We start from the raw sequence: 26,944 nt of genomic DNA on the forward strand, positions 1-26,944 counted from the left end.
AGGAGAGAGGAGTGGAGGGAGGGGCTGGAGGAGCGGAGGGGAGGGGAGGGCTGGCTGGGAGGTCTCTGTGTTCAGGGGTGTTTGATAAGTTCAGCTCCTGACTCATCCAGTGCAGCAGTTCAAGAACTATCCTTCAACAACGATTACATCATCATACATACCCCTCCCTCAGACAACTTCCCCACAGTAAATCTGCATGGTCCTTTTGCAGTTTTCCCCCATGCTTTTCACATGGTTATACTCTGCAATTAACATAGTTTACCCTGGTTTGCTTTATAATGCTTACCTATTCACTATGCTTTTACTATGGTCACATTTTATAACAAATTAATATGTACAGCTGACCCTGTCTTATATAAGAGACATATAATATTAATATAATATAATATTACCTTCTATAAGAGACAGAGTCAGCTGCGTATTACCTTCTATAAGAGACAGAGTCAGCTGTGTATTACCTTCTATAAGAGACAGAGTCAGCTGTGTATTACCTTCTATAAGAGACAGAGTCAGCTGTGTATTACCTTCTATAAGAGACAGAGTCAGCTGTGTATTACCTTCTATAAGAGACAGAGTCAGCTGTGTATTACCTTCTATAAGAGACAGAGTCAGCTGTGTATTACCTTCTATAAGAGACAGTCAGCTGTGTATTACTTCTATAAGAGACAGTCAGCTGTGTATTACCTTCTATAAGAGACAGAGTCAGCTGTGTATTACCTTCTATAAGAGACAGAGTCAGCTGTGTATTACCTTCTATAAGAGACAGAGTCAGCTGCGTATTACCTTCTATAAGAGACAGAGTCAGCTGTGTATTACCTTCTATAAGAGACAGAGTCAGCTGTGTATTACCTTCTATAAGAGACAGAGTCAGCTGCGTATTACCTTCTATAAGAGACAGAGTCAGCTGTGTATTACCTTCTATAAGAGACAGAGTCAGCTGCGTATTACCTTCTATAAGAGACAGAGTCAGCTGTGTATTACCTTCTATAAGAGACAGTCAGCTGTGTATTACCTTCTATAAGAGACAGAGTCAGCTGTGTATTACCTTCTATAAGAGACAGAGTCAGCTGTGTATTACCTTCTATAAGAGACAGAGTCAGCTGCGTATTACCTTCTATAAGAGACAGAGTCAGCTGTGTATTACCTTCTATAAGAGACAGAGTCAGCTGTGTATTACCTTCTATAAGAGACAGAGTCAGCTGCGTATTACCTTCTATAAGAGACAGAGTCAGCTGTGTATTACCTTCTATAAGAGACAGTCAGCTGTGTATTACCTTCTATCATGTCTGTATTAATCTGCCCTCTTCCTCTGCAGTCCCTGCCATGATCACCTCGCACCCCAACACCACGATCGCCATCAAGGGGCAGAGCAAGGAGCTGAACTGCACGGCGCGCGGAGAGCGACCCATCATCATCCGCTGGGAGAAGGCTGACACCGTCATCGACCCCGACCGGAACGCACGCTACGCCATCGCCACCAAGGACAGTGGGGACGAGGTCATCTCCACACTCAAGGTGAGGGCCTGGGAGAGACTGAGAGGAACAGGGAGGGCCTGGGAGAGACTGAGAGGGACTGGGAGGGACTGAGAGGGATAGGGAGGGACAGGGAGGGACTGAGGGCCTGGGAGAGACTGAGAGGGACAGGGAGGGACTGGGAGAGACTGAGAGGGACAGGGAGGGACAGGGAGGGACTGAGGGCCTGGGAGAGACTGAGAGGGACAGGGAGGGACTGAGGGCCAGGGAGAGACTGAGAGGGACAGGGAGGGACTGGGAGAGACTGAGAGGGACAGGGAGGGACTGGGAGAGACTGAGAGGGACAGGGAGGGCCTGGGAGAGACTGAGAGGGACAGGGAGGGACTGGGAGATACTGAGAGGGACAGGGGGGGCCTGGGAGAGACTGAGAGGGACAGGGAGAGACTGAGAGGGACAGGGAGAGACTGCGAGGCACAGGGAGGGAGTGGGAGGGACTGGAGGGGACTGGGAGAGACTGAGAGGGACAAGGAGAGACTCGGAGAGACTGGGAGGGACAGGGAGGGAGTGGGAGGGACTGAGAAGGGACTGGGAGAGACTGAGAGAGACTGAGAGGGACAGAGAGAGACTGAGAGGGACAGGGAGGGAGTGGGAGGGACTGGAGGGGACTGGGAGAGACTGAGAGGGACTGGGAGAGATTGAGAGGGACAGGGAGAGACTGAGAGGGACAGGGAGAGACTGAGAGGGACTGGAGGGGACTGGGAGAGACTGAGAGGGACTGGGAGAGACAGTGATTTGCGGTGCTGAAGATGTTTCTCTGACACACTTTCCTCCTCCCCTCACAGCTGAAGCCAGCAGACCGTGGCGACTCTGTGATCTTCTCATGTCACGCCATCAACTCGTACGGAGAGAACCGGGGCCTGATTCAGCTCACCGTGCAAGGTAACGAATCTGAATCTGAATATAAACAAGGTAACGAATCTGAATCTGAATATAAACAAGGCAACGAATCTGAATCTGAATATAAACAAGGTAACGAATCTGAATCTGAATATAAACAAGGCAACGAATCTGAATCTGAATATAAACAAGGTAACGAATCTGAATCTGAATATAAACAAGGTAACGAATCTGAATCTGAATATAAACAAGGTAACGAATCTGAATCTGAATATAAACAAGGTAACGAATCTGAATCTGAATATAAACAAGGCAACGAATCTGAATCTGAATATAAACAAGGTAACGAATCTGAATCTGAATATAAACAAGGTAACGAATCTGAATCTGAATATAAACAAGGTAACGAATCTGAATCTGAATATAAACAAGGCAACGAATCTGAATCTGAATATAAACAAGGCAACGAATCTGAATCTGAATATAAACAAGACAACGAATCTGAATCTGAATATAAACAAGGCAACGAATCTGAATCTGAATATAAACAAGGTAACGAATCTGAATCTGAATATAAACAAGGTAACGAATCTGAATCTGAATATAAACAAGGCAACAAATCTGAATCTGAATATAAACAAGACAACGAATCTGAATCTGAATATAAACAAGGTAACGAATCTGAATCTGAATATAAACAAGACAACGAATCTGAATCTGAGTCACTGTGAATATAAACAAGGCAACGAATCTGAATCTGAATATAAACAAGGCAACGAATCTGAATCTGAATATAAACAAGGCAACGAATCTGAATCTGAATATAAACAAGACAACGAATCTGAATCTGAGTCACTGTGAATATAAACAAGGCAACGAATCTGAATCTGAATATAAACAAGGCAACGAATCTGAATCTGAATATAAACAAGGCAACGAATCTGAATCTGAATATAAACAAGGTAACGAATCTGAATCTGAATATAAACAAGGCAACGAATCTGAATCTGAATATAAACAAGGTAACGAATCTGAATCTGAATATAAACAAGGTAACGAATCTGAATCTGAATATAAACAAGGCAACGAATCTGAATCTGAATATAAACAAGGTAACGAATCTGAATCTGAATATAAACAAGGTAACGAATCTGAATCTGAATATAAACAAGGCAACGAATCTGAATCTGAATATAAACAAGGTAACGAATCTGAATCTGAATATAAACAAGACAACGAATCTGAATCTGAATATAAACAAGGCAACGAATCTGAATCTGAATATAAACAAGGTAACGAATCTGAATCTGAATATAAACAAGGTAACGAATCTGAATCTGAATATAAACAAGGTAACGAATCTGAATCTGAATATAAACAAGGTAACGAATCTGAATCTGAATATAAACAAGGTAACGAATCTGAATCTGAATATAAACAAGGTAACGAATCTGAATCTGAATATAAACAAGACAACGAATCTGAATCTGAATATAAACAAGACAACGAATCTGAATCTGAATATAAACAAGGTAACGAATCTGAATCTGAATATAAACAAGACAACGAATCTGAATCTGAATATAAACAAGGTAACGAATCTGAATCTGAATATAAACAAGGTAACGAATCTGAATCTGAATATAAACAAGGTAACGAATCTGAATCTGAATATAAACAAGGCAACGAATCTGAATCTGAATATAAACAAGGCAACGAATCTGAATCTGAATATAAACAAGGTAACGAATCTGAATCTGAATATAAACAAGGCAACGAATCTGAATCTGAATATAAACAAGGCAACGAATCTGAATCTGAATATAAACAAGGTAACGAATCTGAATCTGAATATAAACAAGGTAACGAATCTGAATCTGAATATAAACAAGGTAACGAATCTGAATCTGAATATAAACAAGGCAACGAATCTGAATCTGAATATAAACAAGGTAACGAATCTGAATCTGAATATAAACAAGGCAACGAATCTGAATCTGAATATAAACAAGGCAACGAATCTGAATCTGAATATAAACAAGGTAACGAATCTGAATCTGAATATAAACAAGGCAACGAATCTGAATCTGAATATAAACAAGACAACGAATCTGAATCTGAATATAAACAAGGTAACGAATCTGAATCTGAATATAAACAAGGTAACGAATCTGAATCTGAATATAAACAAGGCAACGAATCTGAATCTGAATATAAACAAGGCAACGAATCTGAATCTGAATATAAACAAGGTAACGAATCTGAATCTGAATATAAACAAGACAACGAATCTGAATCTGAATATAAACAAGGTAACGAATCTGAATCTGAATATAAACAAGGCAACGAATCTGAATCTGAATATAAACAAGGTAACGAATCTGAATCTGAATATAAACAAGGTAACGAATCTGAATCTGAATATAAACAAGGCAACGAATCTGAATCTGAATATAAACAAGGCAACGAATCTGAATCTGAATATAAACAAGGTAACGAATCTGAATCTGAATATAAACAAGGTAACGAATCTGAATCTGAATATAAACAAGGTAACGAATCTGAATCTGAATATAAACAAGGCAACGAATCTGAATCTGAGTCACTGTGAATATAAACAAGGCAACGAATCTGAATCTGAATATAAACAAGACAACGAATCTGAATCTGAGTCACTGTGAATATAAACAAGGCAACGAATCTGAATCTGAATATAAACAAGGTAACGAATCTGAATCTGAATATAAACAAGGCAACGAATCTGAATCTGAATATAAACAAGGCAACGAATCTGAATCTGAATATAAACAAGGTAACGAATCTGAATCTGAATATAAACAAGGCAACGAATCTGAATCTGAATATAAACAAGACAACGAATCTGAATCTGAATATAAACAAGGTAACGAATCTGAATCTGAATATAAACAAGGTAACGAATCTGAATCTGAATATAAACAAGGCAACGAATCTGAATCTGAATATAAACAAGGCAACGAATCTGAATCTGAATATAAACAAGGCAACGAATCTGAATCTGAATATAAACAAGGCAACGAATCTGAATCTCAATATAAACAAGGTAACGAATCTGAATCTGAATATAAACAAGGTAACGAATCTGAATCTGAATATAAACAAGGTAACGAATCTGAATCTGAATATAAACAAGACAACGAATCTGAATCTGAATATAAACAAGGTAACGAATCTGAATCTGAATATAAACAAGGTAACGAATCTGAATCTGAATATAAACAAGACAACGAATCTGAATCTGAATATAAACAAGGCAACGAATCTGAATCTCAATATAAACAAGGTAACGAATCTGAATCTGAATATAAACAAGGTAACGAATCTGAATCTGAATATAAACAAGGTAACGAATCTGAATCTGAATATAAACAAGACAACGAATCTGAATCTGAATATAAACAAGGTAACGAATCTGAATCTGAATATAAACAAGGTAACGAATCTGAATCTGAATATAAACAAGACAACGAATCTGAATCTGAATATAAACAAGGTAACGAATCTGAATCTGAATATAAACAAGGTAACGAATCTGAATCTGAATATAAACAAGACAACGAATCTGAATCTGAATATAAACAAGGTAACGAATCTGAATCTGAATATAAACAAGGCAACGAATCTGAATCTGAGTCACTGTGAATATAAACAAGGTAACGAATCTGAATCTGAATATAAACAAGGCAACGAATCTGAATCTGAATATAAACAAGGCAACGAATCTGAATCTGAATATAAACAAGGCAACGAATCTGAATCTGAGTCACTGTGAATATAAACAAGGCAACGAATCTGAATCTGAATATAAACAAGACAACGAATCTGAATCTGAATATAAACAAGGTAACGAATCTGAATCTGAATATAAACAAGGTAACGAATCTGAATCTGAATATAAACAAGGCAACGAATCTGAATCTGAATATAAACAAGGCAACGAATCTGAATCTGAATATAAACAAGGTAACGAATCTGAATCTGAATATAAACAAGGTAACGAATCTGAATCTGAATATAAACAAGGCAACGAATCTGAATCTGAATATAAACAAGGTAACGAATCTGAATCTGAATATAAACAAGGTAACGAATCTGAATCTGAATATAAACAAGGCAACGAATCTGAATCTGAATATAAACAAGACAACGAATCTGAATCTGAATATAAACAAGGCAACGAATCTGAATCTGAATATAAACAAGGTAACGAATCTGAATCTGAATATAAACAAGACAACGAATCTGAATCTGAATATAAACAAGGTAACGAATCTGAATCTGAATATAAACAAGGTAACGAATCTGAATCTGAATATAAACAAGGTAACGAATCTGAATCTGAATATAAACAAGGCAACGAATCTGAATCTGAGTCACTGTGAATATAAACAAGGCAACGAATCTGAATCTGAATATAAACAAGACAACGAATCTGAATCTGAGTCACTGTGAATATAAACAAGGCAACGAATCTGAATCTGAATATAAACAAGGTAACGAATCTGAATCTGAATATAAACAAGGTAACGAATCTGAATCTGAATATAAACAAGGTAACGAATCTGAATCTGAATATAAACAAGGCAACGAATCTGAATCTGAATATAAACAAGGTAACGAATCTGAATCTGAATATAAACAAGGTAACGAATCTGAATCTGAATATAAACAAGGTAACGAATCTGAATCTGAATATAAACAAGGTAACGAATCTGAATCTGAATATAAACAAGGTAACGAATCTGAATCTGAATATAAACAAGACAACGAATCTGAATCTGAATATAAACAAGACAACGAATCTGAATCTGAATATAAACAAGACAACGAATCTGAATCTGAATATAAACAAGGTAACGAATCTGAATCTGAATATAAACAAGGCAACGAATCTGAATCTGAATATAAACAAGGCAACGAATCTGAATCTGAATATAAACAAGGCAACGAATCTGAATCTGAATATAAACAAGGTAACGAATCTGAATCTGAATATAAACAAGGCAACGAATCTGAATCTGAATATAAACAAGACAACGAATCTGAATCTGAATATAAACAAGGCAACGAATCTGAATCTGAATATAAACAAGGTAACGAATCTGAATCTGAATATAAACAAGGCAACGAATCTGAATCTGAATATAAACAAGACAACGAATCTGAATCTGAATATAAACAAGGCAACGAATCTGAATCTGAATATAAACAAGGCAACGAATCTGAATCTGAATATAAACAAGGCAACGAATCTGAATCTGAGTCACTGTGAATATAAACAAGGCAACGAATCTGAATCTGAATATAAACAAGACAACGAATCTGAATCTGAATATAAACAAGGTAACGAATCTGAATCTGAATATAAACAAGGTAACGAATCTGAATCTGAATATAAACAAGGCAACAAATCTGAATCTCAATATAAACAAGGCAACGAATCTGAATCTGAATATAAACAAGACAACGAATCTGAATCTGAATATAAACAAGACAACGAATCTGAATCTGAATATAAACAAGACAACGAATCTGAATCTGAGTCACTGTGAATATAAACAAGGCAACGAATCTGAATCTGAATATAAACAAGGTAACGAATCTGAATCTGAATATAAACAAGGCAACGAATCTGAATCTGAATATAAACAAGGTAACGAATCTGAATCTGAATATAAACAAGACAACGAATCTGAATCTGAATATAAACAAGGTAACGAATCTGAATCTGAATATAAACAAGGTAACGAATCTGAATCTGAATATAAACAAGGCAACGAATCTGAATCTGAATATAAACAAGGTAACGAATCTGAATCTGAATATAAACAAGGTAACGAATCTGAATCTGAATATAAACAAGGTAACGAATCTGAATCTGAATATAAACAAGGTAACGAATCTGAATCTGAATATAAACAAGGTAACGAATCTGAATCTGAATATAAACAAGGTAACGAATCTGAATCTGAATATAAACAAGGTAACGAATCTGAATCTGAATATAAACAAGGCAACGAATCTGAATCTGAATATAAACAAGGCAACGAATCTGAATCTGAATATAAACAAGACAACGAATCTGAATCTGAATATAAACAAGGCAACGAATCTGAATCTGAATATAAACAAGGCAACGAATCTGAATCTGAATATAAACAAGGCAACGAATCTGAATCTGAATATAAACAAGGCAACGAATCTGAATCTGAATATAAACAAGGTAACGAATCTGAATCTGAATATAAACAAGGTAACGAATCTGAATCTGAATATAAACAAGGCAACGAATCTGAATCTGAATATAAACAAGGCAACGAATCTGAATCTGAATATAAACAAGACAACGAATCTGAATCTGAATATAAACAAGGCAACGAATCTGAATCTGAATATAAACAAGGCAACGAATCTGAATCTGAATATAAACAAGGTAACGAATCTGAATCTGAATATAAACAAGGTAACGAATCTGAATCTGAATATAAACAAGGTAACGAATCTGAATCTGAATATAAACAAGGTAACGAATCTGAATCTGAATATAAACAAGGCAACGAATCTGAATCTGAATATAAACAAGGCAACGAATCTGAATCTGAATATAAACAAGGCAACGAATCTGAATCTGAATATAAACAAGGTAACGAATCTGAATCTGAATATAAACAAGGTAACGAATCTGAATCTGAATATAAACAAGGTAACGAATCTGAATCTGAATATAAACAAGGCAACGAATCTGAATCTGAATATAAACAAGGTAACGAATCTGAATCTGAATATAAACAAGGTAACGAATCTGAATCTGAATATAAACAAGGCAACGAATCTGAATCTGAATATAAACAAGGCAACGAATCTGAATCTGAATATAAACAAGACAACGAATCTGAATCTGAATATAAACAAGGCAACGAATCTGAATCTGAATATAAACAAGGCAACGAATCTGAATCTGAATATAAACAAGGCAACGAATCTGAATCTGAATATAAACAAGGCAACGAATCTGAATCTGAATATAAACAAGACAACGAATCTGAATCTCAATATAAACAAGGTAACGAATCTGAATCTGAATATAAACAAGGCAACGAATCTGAATCTGAATATAAACAAGGCAACGAATCTGAATCTCAATATAAACAAGACAACGAATCTGAATCTCAATATAAACAAGGTAACGAATCTGAATCTGAATATAAACAAGGCAACGAATCTGAATCTGAATATAAACAAGGCAACGAATCTGAATCTCAATATAAACAAGACAACGAATCTGAATCTGAATATAAACAAGACAACGAATCTGAATCTGAATATAAACAAGACAACGAATCTGAATCTGAATATAAACAAGGCAACGAATCTGAATCTGAATATAAACAAGGTAACGAATCTGAATCTGAATATAAACAAGACAACGAATCTGAATCTGAATATAAACAAGGCAACGAATCTGAATCTGAATATAAACAAGGCAACGAATCTGAATCTGAATATAAACAAGGTAACGAATCTGAATCTGAATATAAACAAGACAACGAATCTGAATCTGAATCTGAATATAAACAAGGTAACGAATCTGAATCTGAATATAAACAAGGCAACGAATCTGAATCTCAATATAAACAAGGCAACGAATCTGAATCTCAATATAAACAAGGTAACGAATCTGAATCTGAATATAAACAAGGTAACGAATCTGAATCTGAATATAAACAAGGCAACGAATCTGAATCTGAATATAAACAAGGTAACGAATCTGAATCTGAATATAAACAAGGCAACGAATCTGAATCTCAATATAAACAAGGCAACGAATCTGAATCTCAATATAAACAAGGTAACGAATCTGAATCTGAATATAAACAAGGTAACGAATCTGAATCTGAATATAAACAAGGTAACGAATCTGAATCTGAATATAAACAAGGCAACGAATCTGAATCTGAATATAAACAAGGCAACGAATCTGAATCTCAATATAAACAAGGCAACGAATCTGAATCTCAATATAAACAAGGTAACGAATCTGAATCTGAATATAAACAAGGTAACGAATCTGAATCTGAATATAAACAAGGCAACGAATCTGAATCTGAATATAAACAAGGTAACGAATCTGAATCTGAATATAAACAAGGCAACGAATCTGAATCTGAATATAAACAAGGCAACGAATCTGAATCTGAATATAAACAAGGCAATGAATCTGAATCTGAATATAAACAAGGTAACGAATCTGAATCTGAATATAAACAAGACAACGAATCTGAATCTGAATATAAACAAGGTAACGAATCTGAATCTGAATATAAACAAGGTAACGAATCTGAATCTGAATATAAACAAGACAACGAATCTGAATCTGAATATAAACAAGGTAACGAATCTGAATCTGAATATAAACAAGGTAACGAATCTGAATCTGAATATAAACAAGGTAACGAATCTGAATCTGAGTCACTGTGAATATAAACAAGACAACGAATCTGAATCTGAATATAAACAAGGTAACGAATCTGAATCTGAATATAAACAAGACAACGAATCTGAATCTGAATATAAACAAGACAACGAATCTGAATCTGAATATAAACAAGGTAACGAATCTGAATCTGAATATAAACAAGACAACGAATCTGAATCTGAATATAAACAAGGTAACGAATCTGAATCTGAATATAAACAAGACAACGAATCTGAATCTGAATATAAACAAGGCAACGAATCTGAATCTGAATATAAACAAGGCAACGAATCTGAATCTGAATATAAACAAGGCAACGAATCTGAATCTGAATATAAACAAGGTAACGAATCTGAATCTGAATATAAACAAGACAACGAATCTGAATCTGAATATAAACAAGGTAACGAATCTGAATCTGAATATAAACAAGACAACGAATCTGAATCTGAATATAAACAAGGCAACGAATCTGAATCTGAATATAAACAAGACAACGAATCTGAATCTGAATATAAACAAGGTAACGAATCTGAATCTGAATATAAACAAGACAACGAATCTGAATCTGAATATAAACAAGGCAACGAATCTGAATCTGAATATAAACAAGACAACGAATCTGAATCTGAATATAAACAAGGCAACGAATCTGAATCTGAATATAAACAAGGCAACGAATCTGAATCTGAATATAAACAAGGCAATGAATCTGAATCTGAATATAAACAAGGTAACGAATCTGAATCTGAATATAAACAAGACAACGAATCTGAATCTGAGTCACTGTGAATATAAACAAGGCAACGAATCTGAATCTGAATATAAACAAGGCAACGAATCTGAATCTGAATATAAACAAGGTAACGAATCTGAATCTGAATATAAACAAGACAACGAATCTGAATCTGAATATAAACAAGGCAACGAATCTGAATCTGAATATAAACAAGGTAACGAATCTGAATCTGAATATAAACAAGACAACGAATCTGAATCTGAATATAAACAAGGCAACGAATCTGAATCTCAATATAAACAAGGTAACGAATCTGAATCTGAATATAAACAAGGCAACGAATCTGAATCTGAATATAAACAAGGTAACGAATCTGAATCTGAATATAAACAAGACAACGAATCTGAATCTGAATATAAACAAGGTAACGAATCTGAATCTGAATATAAACAAGGCAACGAATCTGAATCTGAATATAAACAAGGTAACGAATCTGAATCTGAATATAAACAAGGTAACGAATCTGAATCTGAATATAAACAAGGTAACGAATCTGAATCTGAATATAAACAAGGTAACGAATCTGAATCTGAATATAAACAAGACAACGAATCTGAATCTGAATATAAACAAGGTAACGAATCTGAATCTGAATATAAACAAGGTAACGAATCTGAATCTGAATATAAACAAGACAACGAATCTGAATCTGAATATAAACAAGGCAACGAATCTGAATCTGAATATAAACAAGGCAACGAATCTGAATCTGAATATAAACAAGACAACGAATCTGAATCTGAATATAAACAAGGCAACGAATCTGAATCTGAATATAAACAAGGTAACGAATCTGAATCTGAATATAAACAAGGTAACGAATCTGAATCTGAATATAAACAAGGCAACGAATCTGAATCTGAATATAAACAAGGTAACGAATCTGAATCTGAGTCACTGTGAATATAAACAAGACAACGAATCTGAATCTGAATATAAACAAGGTAACGAATCTGAATCTGAATATAAACAAGACAACGAATCTGAATCTGAATATAAACAAGGCAACGAATCTGAATCTGAATATAAACAAGGTAACGAATCTGAATCTGAATATAAACAAGACAACGAATCTGAATCTGAATATAAACAAGGTAACGAATCTGAATCTGAATATAAACAAGGCAACGAATCTGAATCTGAATATAAACAAGGCAACGAATCTGAATCTGAATATAAACAAGGCAACGAATCTGAATCTGAATATAAACAAGGCAACGAATCTGAATCTGAATATAAACAAGACAACGAATCTGAATCTGAATATAAACAAGGCAACGAATCTGAATCTGAATATAAACAAGGCAACGAATCTGAATCTGAATATAAACAAGGCAATGAATCTGAATCTGAATATAAACAAGGTAACGAATCTGAATCTGAATATAAACAAGACAACGAATCTGAATCTGAGTCACTGTGAATATAAACAAGACAACGAATCTGAATCTGAATATAAACAAGGTAACGAATCTGAATCTGAATATAAACAAGGTAACGAATCTGAATCTGAATATAAACAAGGTAACGAATCTGAATCTGAATATAAACAAGGTAACGAATCTGAATCTGAATATAAACAAGGCAACGAATCTGAATCTGAATATAAACAAGGTAACGAATCTGAATCTGAGTCACTGTGAATATAAACAAGACAACGAATCTGAATCTGAATATAAACAAGGTAACGAATCTGAATCTGAATATAAACAAGGTAACGAATCTGAATCTGAATATAAACAAGGTAACGAATCTGAATCTGAATATAAACAAGACAACGAATCTGAATCTGAATATAAACAAGGCAACGAATCTGAATCTGAATATAAACAAGGCAACGAATCTGAATCTGAATATAAACAAGGCAACGAATCTGAATCTGAATATAAACAAGGTAACGAATCTGAATCTGAATATAAACAAGACAACGAATCTGAATCTGAATATAAACAAGGCAACGAATCTGAATCTGAATATAAACAAGGCAACGAATCTGAATCTGAATATAAACAAGGTAACGAATCTGAATCTGAATATAAACAAGACAACGAATCTGAATCTGAATATAAACAAGGTAACGAATCTGAATCTGAATATAAACAAGACAACGAATCTGAATCTGAATATAAACAAGGTAACGAATCTGAATCTGAATATAAACAAGGTAACGAATCTGAATCTGAATATAAACAAGACAACGAATCTGAATCTGAATATAAACAAGACAACGAATCTGAATCTGAATATAAACAAGGTAACGAATCTGAATCTGAATATAAACAAGACAACGAATCTGAATCTGAATATAAACAAGGTAACGAATCTGAATCTGAATATAAACAAGGCAACGAATCTGAATCTGAATATAAACAAGGTAACGAATCTGAATCTGAATATAAACAAGGCAACGAATCTGAATCTGAATATAAACAAGGCAACGAATCTGAATCTGAATATAAACAAGGCAACGAATCTGAATCTGAATATAAACAAGGCAACGAATCTGAATCTGAATATAAACAAGACAACGAATCTGAATCTGAATATAAACAAGGCAACGAATCTGAATCTGAATATAAACAAGGCAACGAATCTGAATCTGAATATAAACAAGGCAACGAATCTGAATCTGAATATAAACAAGGCAACGAATCTGAATCTGAGTCACTGTGAATATAAACAAGGCAACGAATCTGAATCTGAATATAAACAAGGCAACGAATCTGAATCTGAATATAAACAAGGTAACGAATCTGAATCTGAATATAAACAAGGTAACGAATCTGAATCTGAATATAAACAAGGCAACGAATCTGAATCTGAATATAAACAAGGTAACGAATCTGAATCTGAATATAAACAAGGTAACGAATCTGAATCTGAATATAAACAAGGCAACGAATCTGAATCTCAATATAAACAAGGTAACGAATCTGAATCTGAATATAAACAAGGTAACGAATCTGAATCTGAATATAAACAAGGCAACGAATCTGAATCTCAATATAAACAAGGTAACGAATCTGAATCTGAGTCACTGTGAATATAAACAAGGTAACGAATCTGAATCTGAATATAAACAAGGTAACGAATCTGAATCTGAATATAAACAAGGTAACGAATCTGAATCTGAATATAAACAAGGTAACGAATCTGAATCTCAATATAAACAAGGTAACGAATCTGAATCTGAATATAAACAAGGTAACGAATCTGAATCTGAATATAAACAAGGTAACGAATCTGAATCTGAATATAAACAAGGTAACGAATCTGAATCTGAATATAAACAAGGCAACGAATCTGAATCTGAATATAAACAAGGTAACGAATCTGAATCTGAGTCACTGTGAATATAAACAAGGTAACGAATCTGAATCTGAATATAAACAAGGTAACGAATCTGAATCTGAATATAAACAAGGTAACGAATCTGAATCTGAATATAAACAAGGTAACGAATCTGAATCTGAATATAAACAAGGCAACGAATCTGAATCTGAATATAAACAAGGTAACGAATCTGAATCTGAATATAAACAAGGTAACGAATCTGAATCTGAATATAAACAAGACAACGAATCTGAATCTGAATATAAACAAGGTAACGAATCTGAATCTGAATATAAACAAGGCAACGAATCTGAATCTGAATATAAACAAGGCAACGAATCTGAATCTGAATATAAACAAGGCAACGAATCTGAATCTGAATATAAACAAGGCAACGAATCTGAATCTGAATATAAACAAGGTAACGAATCTGAATCTGAATATAAACAAGGTAACGAATCTGAATCTGAATATAAACAAGGTAACGAATCTGAATCTGAATATAAACAAGACAACGAATCTGAATCTGAATATAAACAAGACAACGAATCTGAATCTGAATATAAACAAGGCAACGAATCTGAATCTGAATATAAACAAGGCAACGAATCTGAATCTGAATATAAACAAGGTAACGAATCTGAATCTGAATATAAACAAGGTAACGAATCTGAATCTGAATATAAACAAGGCAACGAATCTGAATCTGAATATAAACAAGGCAACGAATCTGAATCTGAATATAAACAAGGTAACGAATCTGAATCTGAATATAAACAAGGTAACGAATCTGAATCTGAATATAAACAAGGCAACGAATCTGAATCTGAATATAAACAAGGTAACGAATCTGAATCTGAATATAAACAAGGTAACGAATCTGAATCTGAATATAAACAAGGCAACGAATCTGAATCTGAATATAAACAAGGCAACGAATCTGAATCTGAATATAAACAAGGCAACGAATCTGAATCTGAATATAAACAAGGTAACGAATCTGAATCTGAATATAAACAAGACAACGAATCTGAATCTGAATATAAACAAGGCAACGAATCTGAATCTGAGTCACTGTGAATATAAACAAGGTATCAAACAAATATGAAATGGGGGTATCTGAAACGGCCTCTAATCCCCCCTCTCCACAGAGCCCCCCGACCCCCCCGAGTTGGAGGTGCGAGAGGTGAAGGCTCGAAGCATGAACCTGCGCTGGACTCAGAGATTCGATGGGAACAGCATTATCACAAGCTTCGACATTGAGTACAAGAACAAGTCAGGTACACTGCTGTACCCCTCCCACTCCCACACCCCCCCTCACACTCCAACACACTCTAACACGCTCTCACACACTCCTACATGCTCCCTCCCACTCCTACACACTCTAACACCCTCCCACACACACCCTCACACTCCAACACACTCTAACACACTCTCACACACTCCTACATGCTCCCTCACACTCCTACACACTCTAACACCCTCCCACACACTCCCACACACCCCCTCACACTCCAACACACTCTAACACGCTCTCACACACTCCTACATGCTCCCTCCCACTCCTACACACTCTAACACCCTCCCACACACCCCCTCACACTCCAACACACTCTAACACGCTCTCACACACTCCTACATGCTCCCTCCCACTCCTACACACTCTAACACCCTCCCACACACCCCCTCACACTCCAACACACTCTAACACACTCTCACACACTCCTACATGCTCCCTCACACTCCTACACACTCTAACACCCTCCCACACACTCCCACACACCCCCTCACACTCCAACACACTCTAACACGCTCTCACACACTCCTACATGCTCCCTCCCACTCCTACACACTCTAACACCCTCCCACACACCCCCTCACACTCCAACACACTCTAACACGCTCTCACACACTCCTACATGCTCCCTCACACTCCTACACATTCTAACACCCTCCCACACACTCCCACACACCCCCTCACACTCCAACACACTCTAACACACTCTCACACACTCCTACATGCTCCCTCCCACTCCTACACACTGTAACACCCTCCCACACACTCCCACACACCCCCTCACACTCCAACACACTCTAACACGCTCTCACACACTCCTACATGCTCCCTCCCACTCCTACACACTCTAACACCCTCCCACACACCCCCTCACACTCCAACACACTCTAACACACTCTCACACACTCCTACATGCTCCCTCCCACTCCTACACACTCTAACACCCTCCCACACACTCCCACACACCCCCTCACACTCCAACACACTCTAACACGCTCTCACACACTCCTACATGCTCCCTCCCACTCCTACACACTGTAACACCCTCCCACACACCCCCTCACACTCCTACAAACTCTAACACCCTCCCACACACTCCTACATGCTCCCTTACACTCCTACACACTCTAACACCCTCCCACACACTCCCACACACCCCCTCACACTCCAACACACTCTAACACACTCTCACACACTCCTACACACTCTAACACCCTCCCACACACCCCCTCACACTCCTACACACTCTAACACACTCCCACACACTCCTACATGCTCCCTCCCACTCCTACACACTCTAACACCCTCCCACACACTCCCACACACCCCCTCACACTCCAACACACTCTAACATGCTCCTACACACTCCTACAAACTCTAACACCCTCCCACACACTCCCACACACCTCCTCACACACCAACACACTCTAACACGCTTCCACACACTCCTACACACTCCTACATGCTCACTCACACTCCAACACACTCCAGCACACTCTCACACACCCTCACACTCCTACACAGCCCCTCACACTCCTACACGCTCCCACACACTCCAAAACACTCTCTCACACACCCTCACACTCCTACACACTCCAACACACTCCAACACACTCTCACACCCCCTCACACTCCAACACACCCTAACATGCTCTCACACACTCCTACATGCTCCCACCCACTCCCTCCCACTCCCACACACTCCCTCCCACTCCCTCATTCCCACATGGTCCTTCAGTCTACCTCACACTCCCTCACTCTCCCACACATTTCCTCAAACTCCCAGTCTCCCACACACTCTCTCAAACTCCCTCACTCTCCACACTACCTCCCCAGCTTTCCCTTCTCTCTCGCCCTCCCCATCCCTCTCCTCTTTCTCTCTCTCTCTCTGCTCTCTCTCTGCTCTGTCTCCATCACCCCTCATCTTTCCTCACCTCTCCCACCTCTCCACCCCCCTCAACCTCTCCTCCCTCACACTCTCTCTCACTCTCGATTGCAGACTCGTGGGATTTCAAGCACGCCACAAGGAACATTTCCCCCACGATAAACCAGGCGAACATTGTGGAGCTTCACCCAGCACGGGTCTACAGCATCCGCATGTACTCCTTCAACAAGATCGGACGCAGTGAGGCCAGCAAGGAGCTCACCATCAGCACTGAGGAAGCAGGTACAGAGACAGAGCCAGCGCTCACAATACACAAGCACAGTGTACAGAGACAGACAGCGCTAACAATATACAAGCACAGTGTACAGAGACAGAGCCAGCGCTCACAATACACAAGCACAGTGTACAGAGACAGACAGCGCTCACAATATACAAGCACAGTGTACAGAGACAGACAGCGCTAACAATATACAAGCACAGTGTACAGAGACAGACAGCGCTAACAATATACAAGCACAGTGTACAGAGACAGACAGAGCTAACAATATACAAGCACAGTGTACAGAGACAGAGCCAGCGCTCACAATATACAAGCACAGTGTACAGAGACAGACAGCACTCACAATACACAAGCACAGTGTACAGAGACAGACAGCGCTAACAATATACAAGCACAGTGTACAGAGACAGACAGCGCTAACAATATACAAGCACAGTGTACAGAGACAGACAGAGCTAACAATATACAAGCACAGTGTACAGAGACAGACAGAGCTAACAATATACAAGCACAGTGTACAGAGACAGACAGCGCTCACAATATACAAGCACAGTGTACAGAGACAGACAGAGCTAACAATATACAAGCACAGTGTACAGAGACAGACAGAGCTAACAATATACAAGCACAGTGTACAGAGACAGACAGCGCTCACAATATACAAGCACAGTGTACAGAGACAGACAGCACTCACAATACACAAGCACAGTGTACAGAGACAGACAGAGCTAACAATATACAAGCACAGTGTACAGAGACAGACAGCGCTCACAATATACAAGCACAGTGTACAGAGACAGACAGAGCTAACAATATACAAGCACAGTGTACAGAGACAGACAGAGCTAACAATATACAAGCACAGTGTACAGAGACAGACAGCGCTAACAATATACAAGCCCAGTGTACAGAGACAGAGCCAGCGCTAACAATATACAAGCCCAGTGTACAGAGACAGACAGCGCTCACAATATACAAGCACAGTGTACAGAGACAGAGCCAGCGCTCACAATATACAAGCACAGTGTACAGAGACAGACAGCGCTCACAATATACAAGCACAGTGTACAGAGACAGACAGCGCTAACAATATACAAGCACAGTGTACAGAGACAGAGCCAGCGCTCACAATATACAAGCACAGTGTACAGAGACAGAGCCAGCGCTCACAATATACAAGCACAGTGTACAGAGACAGACAGAGCTAACAATATACAAGCACAGTGTACAGAGACAGAGCCAGCGCTCACAATACACAAGCACAGTGTACAGAGACAGACAGCGCTAACAATATACAAGCACAGTGTACAGAGACAGACAGCGCTCACAATATACAAGCACAGTGTACAGAGACAGACAGAGCTAACAATATACAAGCACAGTGTACAGAGACAGACAGAGCTAACAATATACAAGCACAGTGTACAGAGACAGAGCCAGCGCTCACAATATACAAGCACAGTGTACAGAGACAGACAGCGCTCACAATATACAAGCACAGTGTACAGAGCCAGACAGAGCTAACAATATACAAGCACAGTGTACAGAGACAGACAGCGCTAACAATATACAAGCACAGTGTACAGAGACAGACAGCACTCACAATACACAAGCACAGTGTACAGAGACAGACAGCGCTAACAATATACAAGCACAGTGTACAGAGACAGAGCCAGCGCTCACAATATACAAGCACAGTGTACAGAGACAGAGCCAGCGCTCACAATATACAAGCACAGTGTACAGAGACAGACAGAGCTAACAATATACAAGCACAGTGTACAGAGACAGAGCCAGCGCTCACAATATACAAGCACAGTGTACAGAGACAGACAGAGCTAACAATATGCAAGCACAGTGTACAGAGACAGACAGAGCTAACAATACACAAGCACAGTGTACAGAGACAGACAGAGCTAACAATATACAAGCACAGTGTACAGAGACAGAGCCAGCGCTCACAATATACAAGCACAGTGTACAGAGACAGACAGCGCTCACAATATACAAGCACAGTGTACAGAGACAGACAGCGCTAACAATATACAAGCACAGTGTACAGAGACAGAGCCAGCGCTCACAATATACAAGCACAGTGTACAGAGACAGACAGAGCTAACAATATGCAAGCACAGTGTACAGAGACAGACAGAGCTAACAATACACAAGCACAGTGTACAGAGACAGACAGAGCTAACAATATACAAGCACAGTGTACAGAGACAGAGCCAGCGCTCACAATATACAAGCACAGTGTACAGAGACAGACAGCGCTCACAATATACAAGCACAGTGTACAGAGACAGAGCCAGCGCTCACAATATACAAGCACAGTGTACAGAGACAGACAGCGCTCACAATATACAAGCACAGTGTACAGAGACAGACAGCGCTAACAATATACAAGCACAGTGTACAGAGACAGAGCCAGGGCTCACAATATACAAGCACAGTGTACAGAGACAGACAGCGCTAACAATATACAAGCACAGTGTACAGAGACAAGGCCAGCGCTCACAATATACAAGCACAGTGTACAGAGACAGAGCCAGCGCTCACAATATACAAGCACAGTGTACAGAGACAGAGCCAGCGCTCACAATATACAAGCACAGTGTACAGAGACAGACAGCGCTCACAATATACAAGCACAGTGTACAGAGACAGAGCCAGCGCTCACAATATACAAGCACAGTGTACAGAGACAGAGCCAGCGCTCACAATATACAAGCACAGTGTACAGAGACAGAGCCAGCGCTAACAATATACAAGCACAGTGTACAGAGACAGACAGAGCTAACAATATACAAGCACAGTGTACAGAGACAGAGCCAGCGCTCACAATATACAAGCACAGTGTACAGAGACAGAGCCAGCGCTCACAATATACAAGCACAGTGTACAGAGACAGAGCCAGCGCTCACAATATACAAGCACAGTGTACAGAGACAGACAGCGCTCACAATATACAAGCACAGTGTACAGAGACAGAGCCAGCGCTCACAATATACAAGCACAGTGTACAGAGACAGAGCCAGCGCTCACAATATACAAGCACAGTGTACAGAGACAGAGCCAGCGCTAACAATATACAAGCACAGTGTACAGAGACAGACAGAGCTAACAATATACAAGCACAGTGTACAGAGACAGAGCCAGCGCTCACAATATACAAGCACAGTGTACAGAGACAGAGCCAGCGCTCACAATATACAAGCACAGTGTACAGAGACAGAGCCAGCGCTCACAATATACAAGCACAGTGTACAGAGACAGACAGAGCTAACAATATACAAGCACAGTGTACAGAGACAGAGCCAGCGCTCACAATATACAAGCACAGTGTACAGAGACAGACAGCGCTAACAATATACAAGCACAGTGTACAGAGACAGACAGCGCTCACAATATACAAGCACAGTGTACAGAGACAGACAGAGCTAACAATATACAAGCACAGTGTACAGAGACAGACAGCGCTCACAATATACAAGCACAGTGTACAGAGACAGAGCCAGCGCTCACAATATACAAGCACAGTGTACAGAGACAGAGCCAGCGCTCACAATATACAAGCACAGTGTACAGAGACAGACAGCGCTCACAATATACAAGCACAGTGTACAGAGACAGACAGCGCTCACAATATACAAGCACAGTGTACAGAGACAGACAGCGCTCACAATATACAAGCACAGTGTACAGAGACAGACAGCGCTAACAATATACAAGCACAGTGTACAGAGACAGACAGCGCTCACAATATACAAGCACAGTGTACAGAGACAGACAGCGCTCACAATATACAAGCACAGTGTACAGAGACAGACAGCGCTCACAATATACAAGCACAGTGTACAGAGACAGACAGCGCTCACAATATACAAGCACAGTGTACAGAGACAGACAGCGCTCACAATATACAAGCACAGTGTACAGAGACAGACAGAGCTAACAATATACAAGCACAGTGTACAGAGACAGAGCCAGCGCTCACAATATACAAGCACAGTGTACAGAGACAGACAGCGCTAACAATATACAAGCACAGTGTACAGAGACAGAGCCAGCGCTCACAATATACAAGCACAGTGTACAGAGACAGACAGCGCTAACAATATACAAGCACAGTGTACAGAGACAGACAGCGCTCACAATATACAAGCACAGTGTACAGAGACAGACAGAGCTAACAATATACAAGCACAGTGTACAGAGACAGAGCCAGCGCTCACAATATACAAGCACAGTGTACAGAGACAGACAGCGCTAACAATATACAAGCACAGTGTACAGAGACAGACAGCGCTCACAATATACAAGCACAGTGTACAGAGACAGACAGAGCTAACAATATACAAGCACAGTGTACAGAGACAGACAGCGCTCACAATATACAAGCACAGTGTACAGAGACAGAGCCAGCGCTCACAATATACAAGCACAGTGTACAGAGACAGAGCCAGCGCTCACAATATACAAGCACAGTGTACAGAGACAGACAGCGCTCACAATATACAAGCACAGTGTACAGAGACAGACAGCGCTCACAATATACAAGCACAGTGTACAGAGACAGACAGCGCTAACAATATACAAGCACAGTGTACAGAGACAGAGACAGCGCTAACAATATACAAGCACAGTGTACAGAGACAGACAGAGCTAACAATACACAAGCACAGTGTACAGAGACAGACAGAGCTAACAATATACAAGCACAGTGTACAGAGACAGACAGAGCTAACAATACACAAGCACAGTGTACAGAGACAGAGCCAGCGCTCACAATATACAAGCACAGTGTACAGAGACAGAGCCAGCGCTAACAATATACAAGCACAGTGTACAGAGACAGACAGCGCTCACAATATACAAGCACAGTGTACAGAGACAGACAGAGCTAACAATATACAAGCACAGTGTACAGAGACAGACAGCGCTCACAATATACAAGCACAGTGTACAGAGACAGAGCCAGCGCTCACAATATACAAGCACAGTGTACAGAGACAGAGCCAGCGCTCACAATATACAAGCACAGTGTACAGAGACAGACAGCGCTCACAATATACAAGCACAGTGTACAGAGACAGACAGCGCTCACAATATACAAGCACAGTGTACAGAGACAGACAGCGCTCACAATATACAAGCACAGTGTACAGAGACAGACAGCGCTAACAATATACAAGCACAGTGTACAGAGACAGACAGCGCTCACAATATACAAGCACAGTGTACAGAGACAGACAGCGCTCACAATATACAAGCACAGTGTACAGAGACAGACAGCGCTCACAATATACAAGCACAGTGTACAGAGACAGACAGCACTCACAATACACAAGCACAGTGTACAGAGACAGACAGCGCTCACAATATACAAGCACAGTGTACAGAGACAGAGCCAGCGCTCACAATACACAAGCACAGTGTACAGAGACAGAGCCAGCGCTCACAATATACAAGCACAGTGTACAGAGACAGACAGAGCTAACAATACACAAGCACAGTGTACAGAGACAGAGCCAGCGCTCACAATATACAAGCACAGTGTACAGAGACAGAGCCAGCGCTAACAATATACAAGCACAGTGTACAGAGACAGACAGCGCTCACAATATACAAGCACAGTGTACAGAGACAGACAGAGCTAACAATATACAAGCACAGTGTACAGAGACAGACAGCGCTCACAATATACAAGCACAGTGTACAGAGACAGAGCCAGCGCTCACAATATACAAGCACAGTGTACAGAGACAGAGCCAGCGCTCACAATATACAAGCACAGTGTACAGAGACAGACAGCGCTCACAATATACAAGCACAGTGTACAGAGACAGACAGCGCTCACAATATACAAGCACAGTGTACAGAGACAGACAGCGCTCACAATATACAAGCACAGTGTACAGAGACAGACAGCGCTAACAATATACAAGCACAGTGTACAGAGACAGACAGCGCTCACAATATACAAGCACAGTGTACAGAGACAGACAGCGCTCACAATATACAAGCACAGTGTACAGAGACAGACAGCGCTCACAATATACAAGCACAGTGTACAGAGACAGACAGCACTCACAATACACAAGCACAGTGTACAGAGACAGACAGCGCTCACAATATACAAGCACAGTGTACAGAGACAGAGCCAGCGCTCACAATACACAAGCACAGTGTACAGAGACAGAGCCAGCGCTCACAATATACAAGCACAGTGTACAGAGACAGAGCCAGCGCTCACAATACACAAGCACAGTGTACAGAGACAGAGCCAGCGCTCACAATATACAAGCACAGTGTACAGAGACAGAGCCAGCGCTCACAATATACAAGCACCGTGTACAGAGACAGACAGAGCTAACAATATACAAGCACAGTGTACAGAGACAGACAGCGCTCACAATACACAAGCACAGTGTACAGAGACAGAGCCAGCGCTCACAATATACAAGCACAGTGTACAGAGACAGACAGCGCTCACAATATACAAGCACAGTGTACAGAGACAGACAGCGCTCACAATATACAAGCACAGTGTACAGAGACAGAGCCAGCGCTCACAATATACAAGCACAGTGTACAGAGACAGAGCCAGCGCTCACAATATACAAGCACAGTGTACAGAGACAGACAGCACTCACAATATACAAGCACAGTGTACAGAGACAGACAGCGCTCACAATATACAAGCACAGTGTACAGAGACAGAGCCAGCGCTCACAATATACAAGCACAGTGTACAGAGACAGACAGCGCTCACAATACACAAGCACAGTGTACAGAGACAGAGCCAGCGCTCACAATATACAAGCACAGTGTACAGAGACAGACAGCACTCACAATATACAAGCACAGTGTACAGAGACAGACAGCGCTAACAATACACAAGCACAGTGTACAGAGACAGACAGCACTCACAATATACAAGCACAGTGTACAGAGACAGACAGCGCTAACAATATACAAGCACAGTGTACAGAGACAGAGCCAGCGCTAACAATATACAAGCACAGTGTACAGAGACAGAGCCAGCGCTCACAATATACAAGCACAGTGTACAGAGACAGACAGAACTCACAATATACAAGCACAGTGTACAGAGACAGACAGCGCTAACAATATACAAGCACAGTGTACAGAGACAGAGCCAGCGCTCACAATATACAAGCACAGTGTACAGAGACAGACAGAGCTAACAATATACAAGCACAGTGTACAGAGACAGAGCCAGCGCTAACAATATACAAGCACAGTGTACAGAGACAGAGCCAGCGCTCACAATATACAAGCACAGTGTACAGAGACAGACAGAGCTAACAATATACAAGCACAGTGTACAGAGACAGACAGCGCTAACAATATACAAGCACAGTGTACAGAGACAGAGCCAGCGCTCACAATATACAAGCACAGTGTACAGAGACAGACAGCGCTCACAATATACAAGCACAGTGTACAGAGACAGACAGAGCTAACAATATACAAGCACAGTGTACAGAGACAGAGCCAGCACTCACAATATACAAGCACAGTGTACAGAGACAGACAGCGCTAACAATATACAAGCACAGTGTACAGAGACAGAGCCAGCGCTCACAATATACAAGCACAGTGTACAGAGACAGACAGCGCTCACAATATACAAGCACAGTGTACAGAGACAGACAGCGCTAACAATATACAAGCACAGTGTACAGAGACAGACAGAGCTAACAATATACAAGCACAGTGTACAGAGACAGACAGAGCTAACAATATACAAGCACAGTGTACAGAGACAGACAGCGCTCACAATATACAAGCACAGTGTATAGAGACAGAGCCAGCGCTCACAATATACAAGCACAGTGTACAGAGACAGACAGCGCTCACAATATACAAGCACAGTGTACAGAGACAGACAGCGCTCACAATATACAAGCACAGTGTACAGAGACAGAGCCAGCGCTCACAATATACAAGCACAGTGTACAGAGACAGACAGCGCTCACAATATACAAGCACAGTGTACAGAGACAGAGCCAGCGCTCACAATATACAAGCACAGTGTACAGAGACAGACAGCGCTCACAATACACAAGCACAGTGTACAGAGACAGAGCCAGCGCTCACAATATACAAGCACAGTGTACAGAGACAGACAGAGCTAACAATATACAAGCACAGTGTACAAAGACAGAGCCAGCGCTCACAATATACAAGCACAGTGTACAGAGACAGACAGCGCTAACAATATACAAGCACAGTGTACAGAGACAAGGCCAGTTGTGTAGATTTTGAGTACATTTTGCCCCAGTCCAAATCTCACAGTAACTCTGTCTCTCCTCCCACCACCACCACAGCTCCTGATGGCCCGCCCATGGAGGTCATCCTCCAGCCAATGACATCGCAGAGCATCCGGGTCACATGGAAGGTACGAACCAATCGCTCACTTTCTAAAACTTTCAAAT

At 39.8% G+C, this 26,944-nt stretch overlaps 1 protein-coding gene across 2 annotated transcripts in view; it reads left to right on the forward strand.

Moving 5' to 3' along the window:
- Nucleotides 1-1,315: 1,315 nt before the first annotated feature.
- dscaml1 (Down syndrome cell adhesion molecule like 1) overlaps nt 1,316-26,944 on the forward strand; it is a gene marked incomplete at its 5' end in the record, with an annotated part of 68,633 nt that continues 43,004 nt past the window's right edge. For both annotated transcript variants that reach the window (XM_059010180.1, XM_059010181.1), the window contains 5 exon segments: nt 1,316-1,515; nt 2,316-2,412; nt 16,169-16,297; nt 18,314-18,481; nt 26,837-26,907. In XM_059010180.1, the coding sequence (XP_058866163.1) occupies nt 1,316-1,515; nt 2,316-2,412; nt 16,169-16,297; nt 18,314-18,481; nt 26,837-26,907 (665 nt within the window).

The sequence above is a fragment of the Acipenser ruthenus genome, chromosome 40 (assembly GCF_902713425.1).
Source record: "Acipenser ruthenus chromosome 40, fAciRut3.2 maternal haplotype, whole genome shotgun sequence".
NCBI classification, from domain to species: Eukaryota; Metazoa; Chordata; class Actinopteri; order Acipenseriformes; family Acipenseridae; genus Acipenser; species Acipenser ruthenus.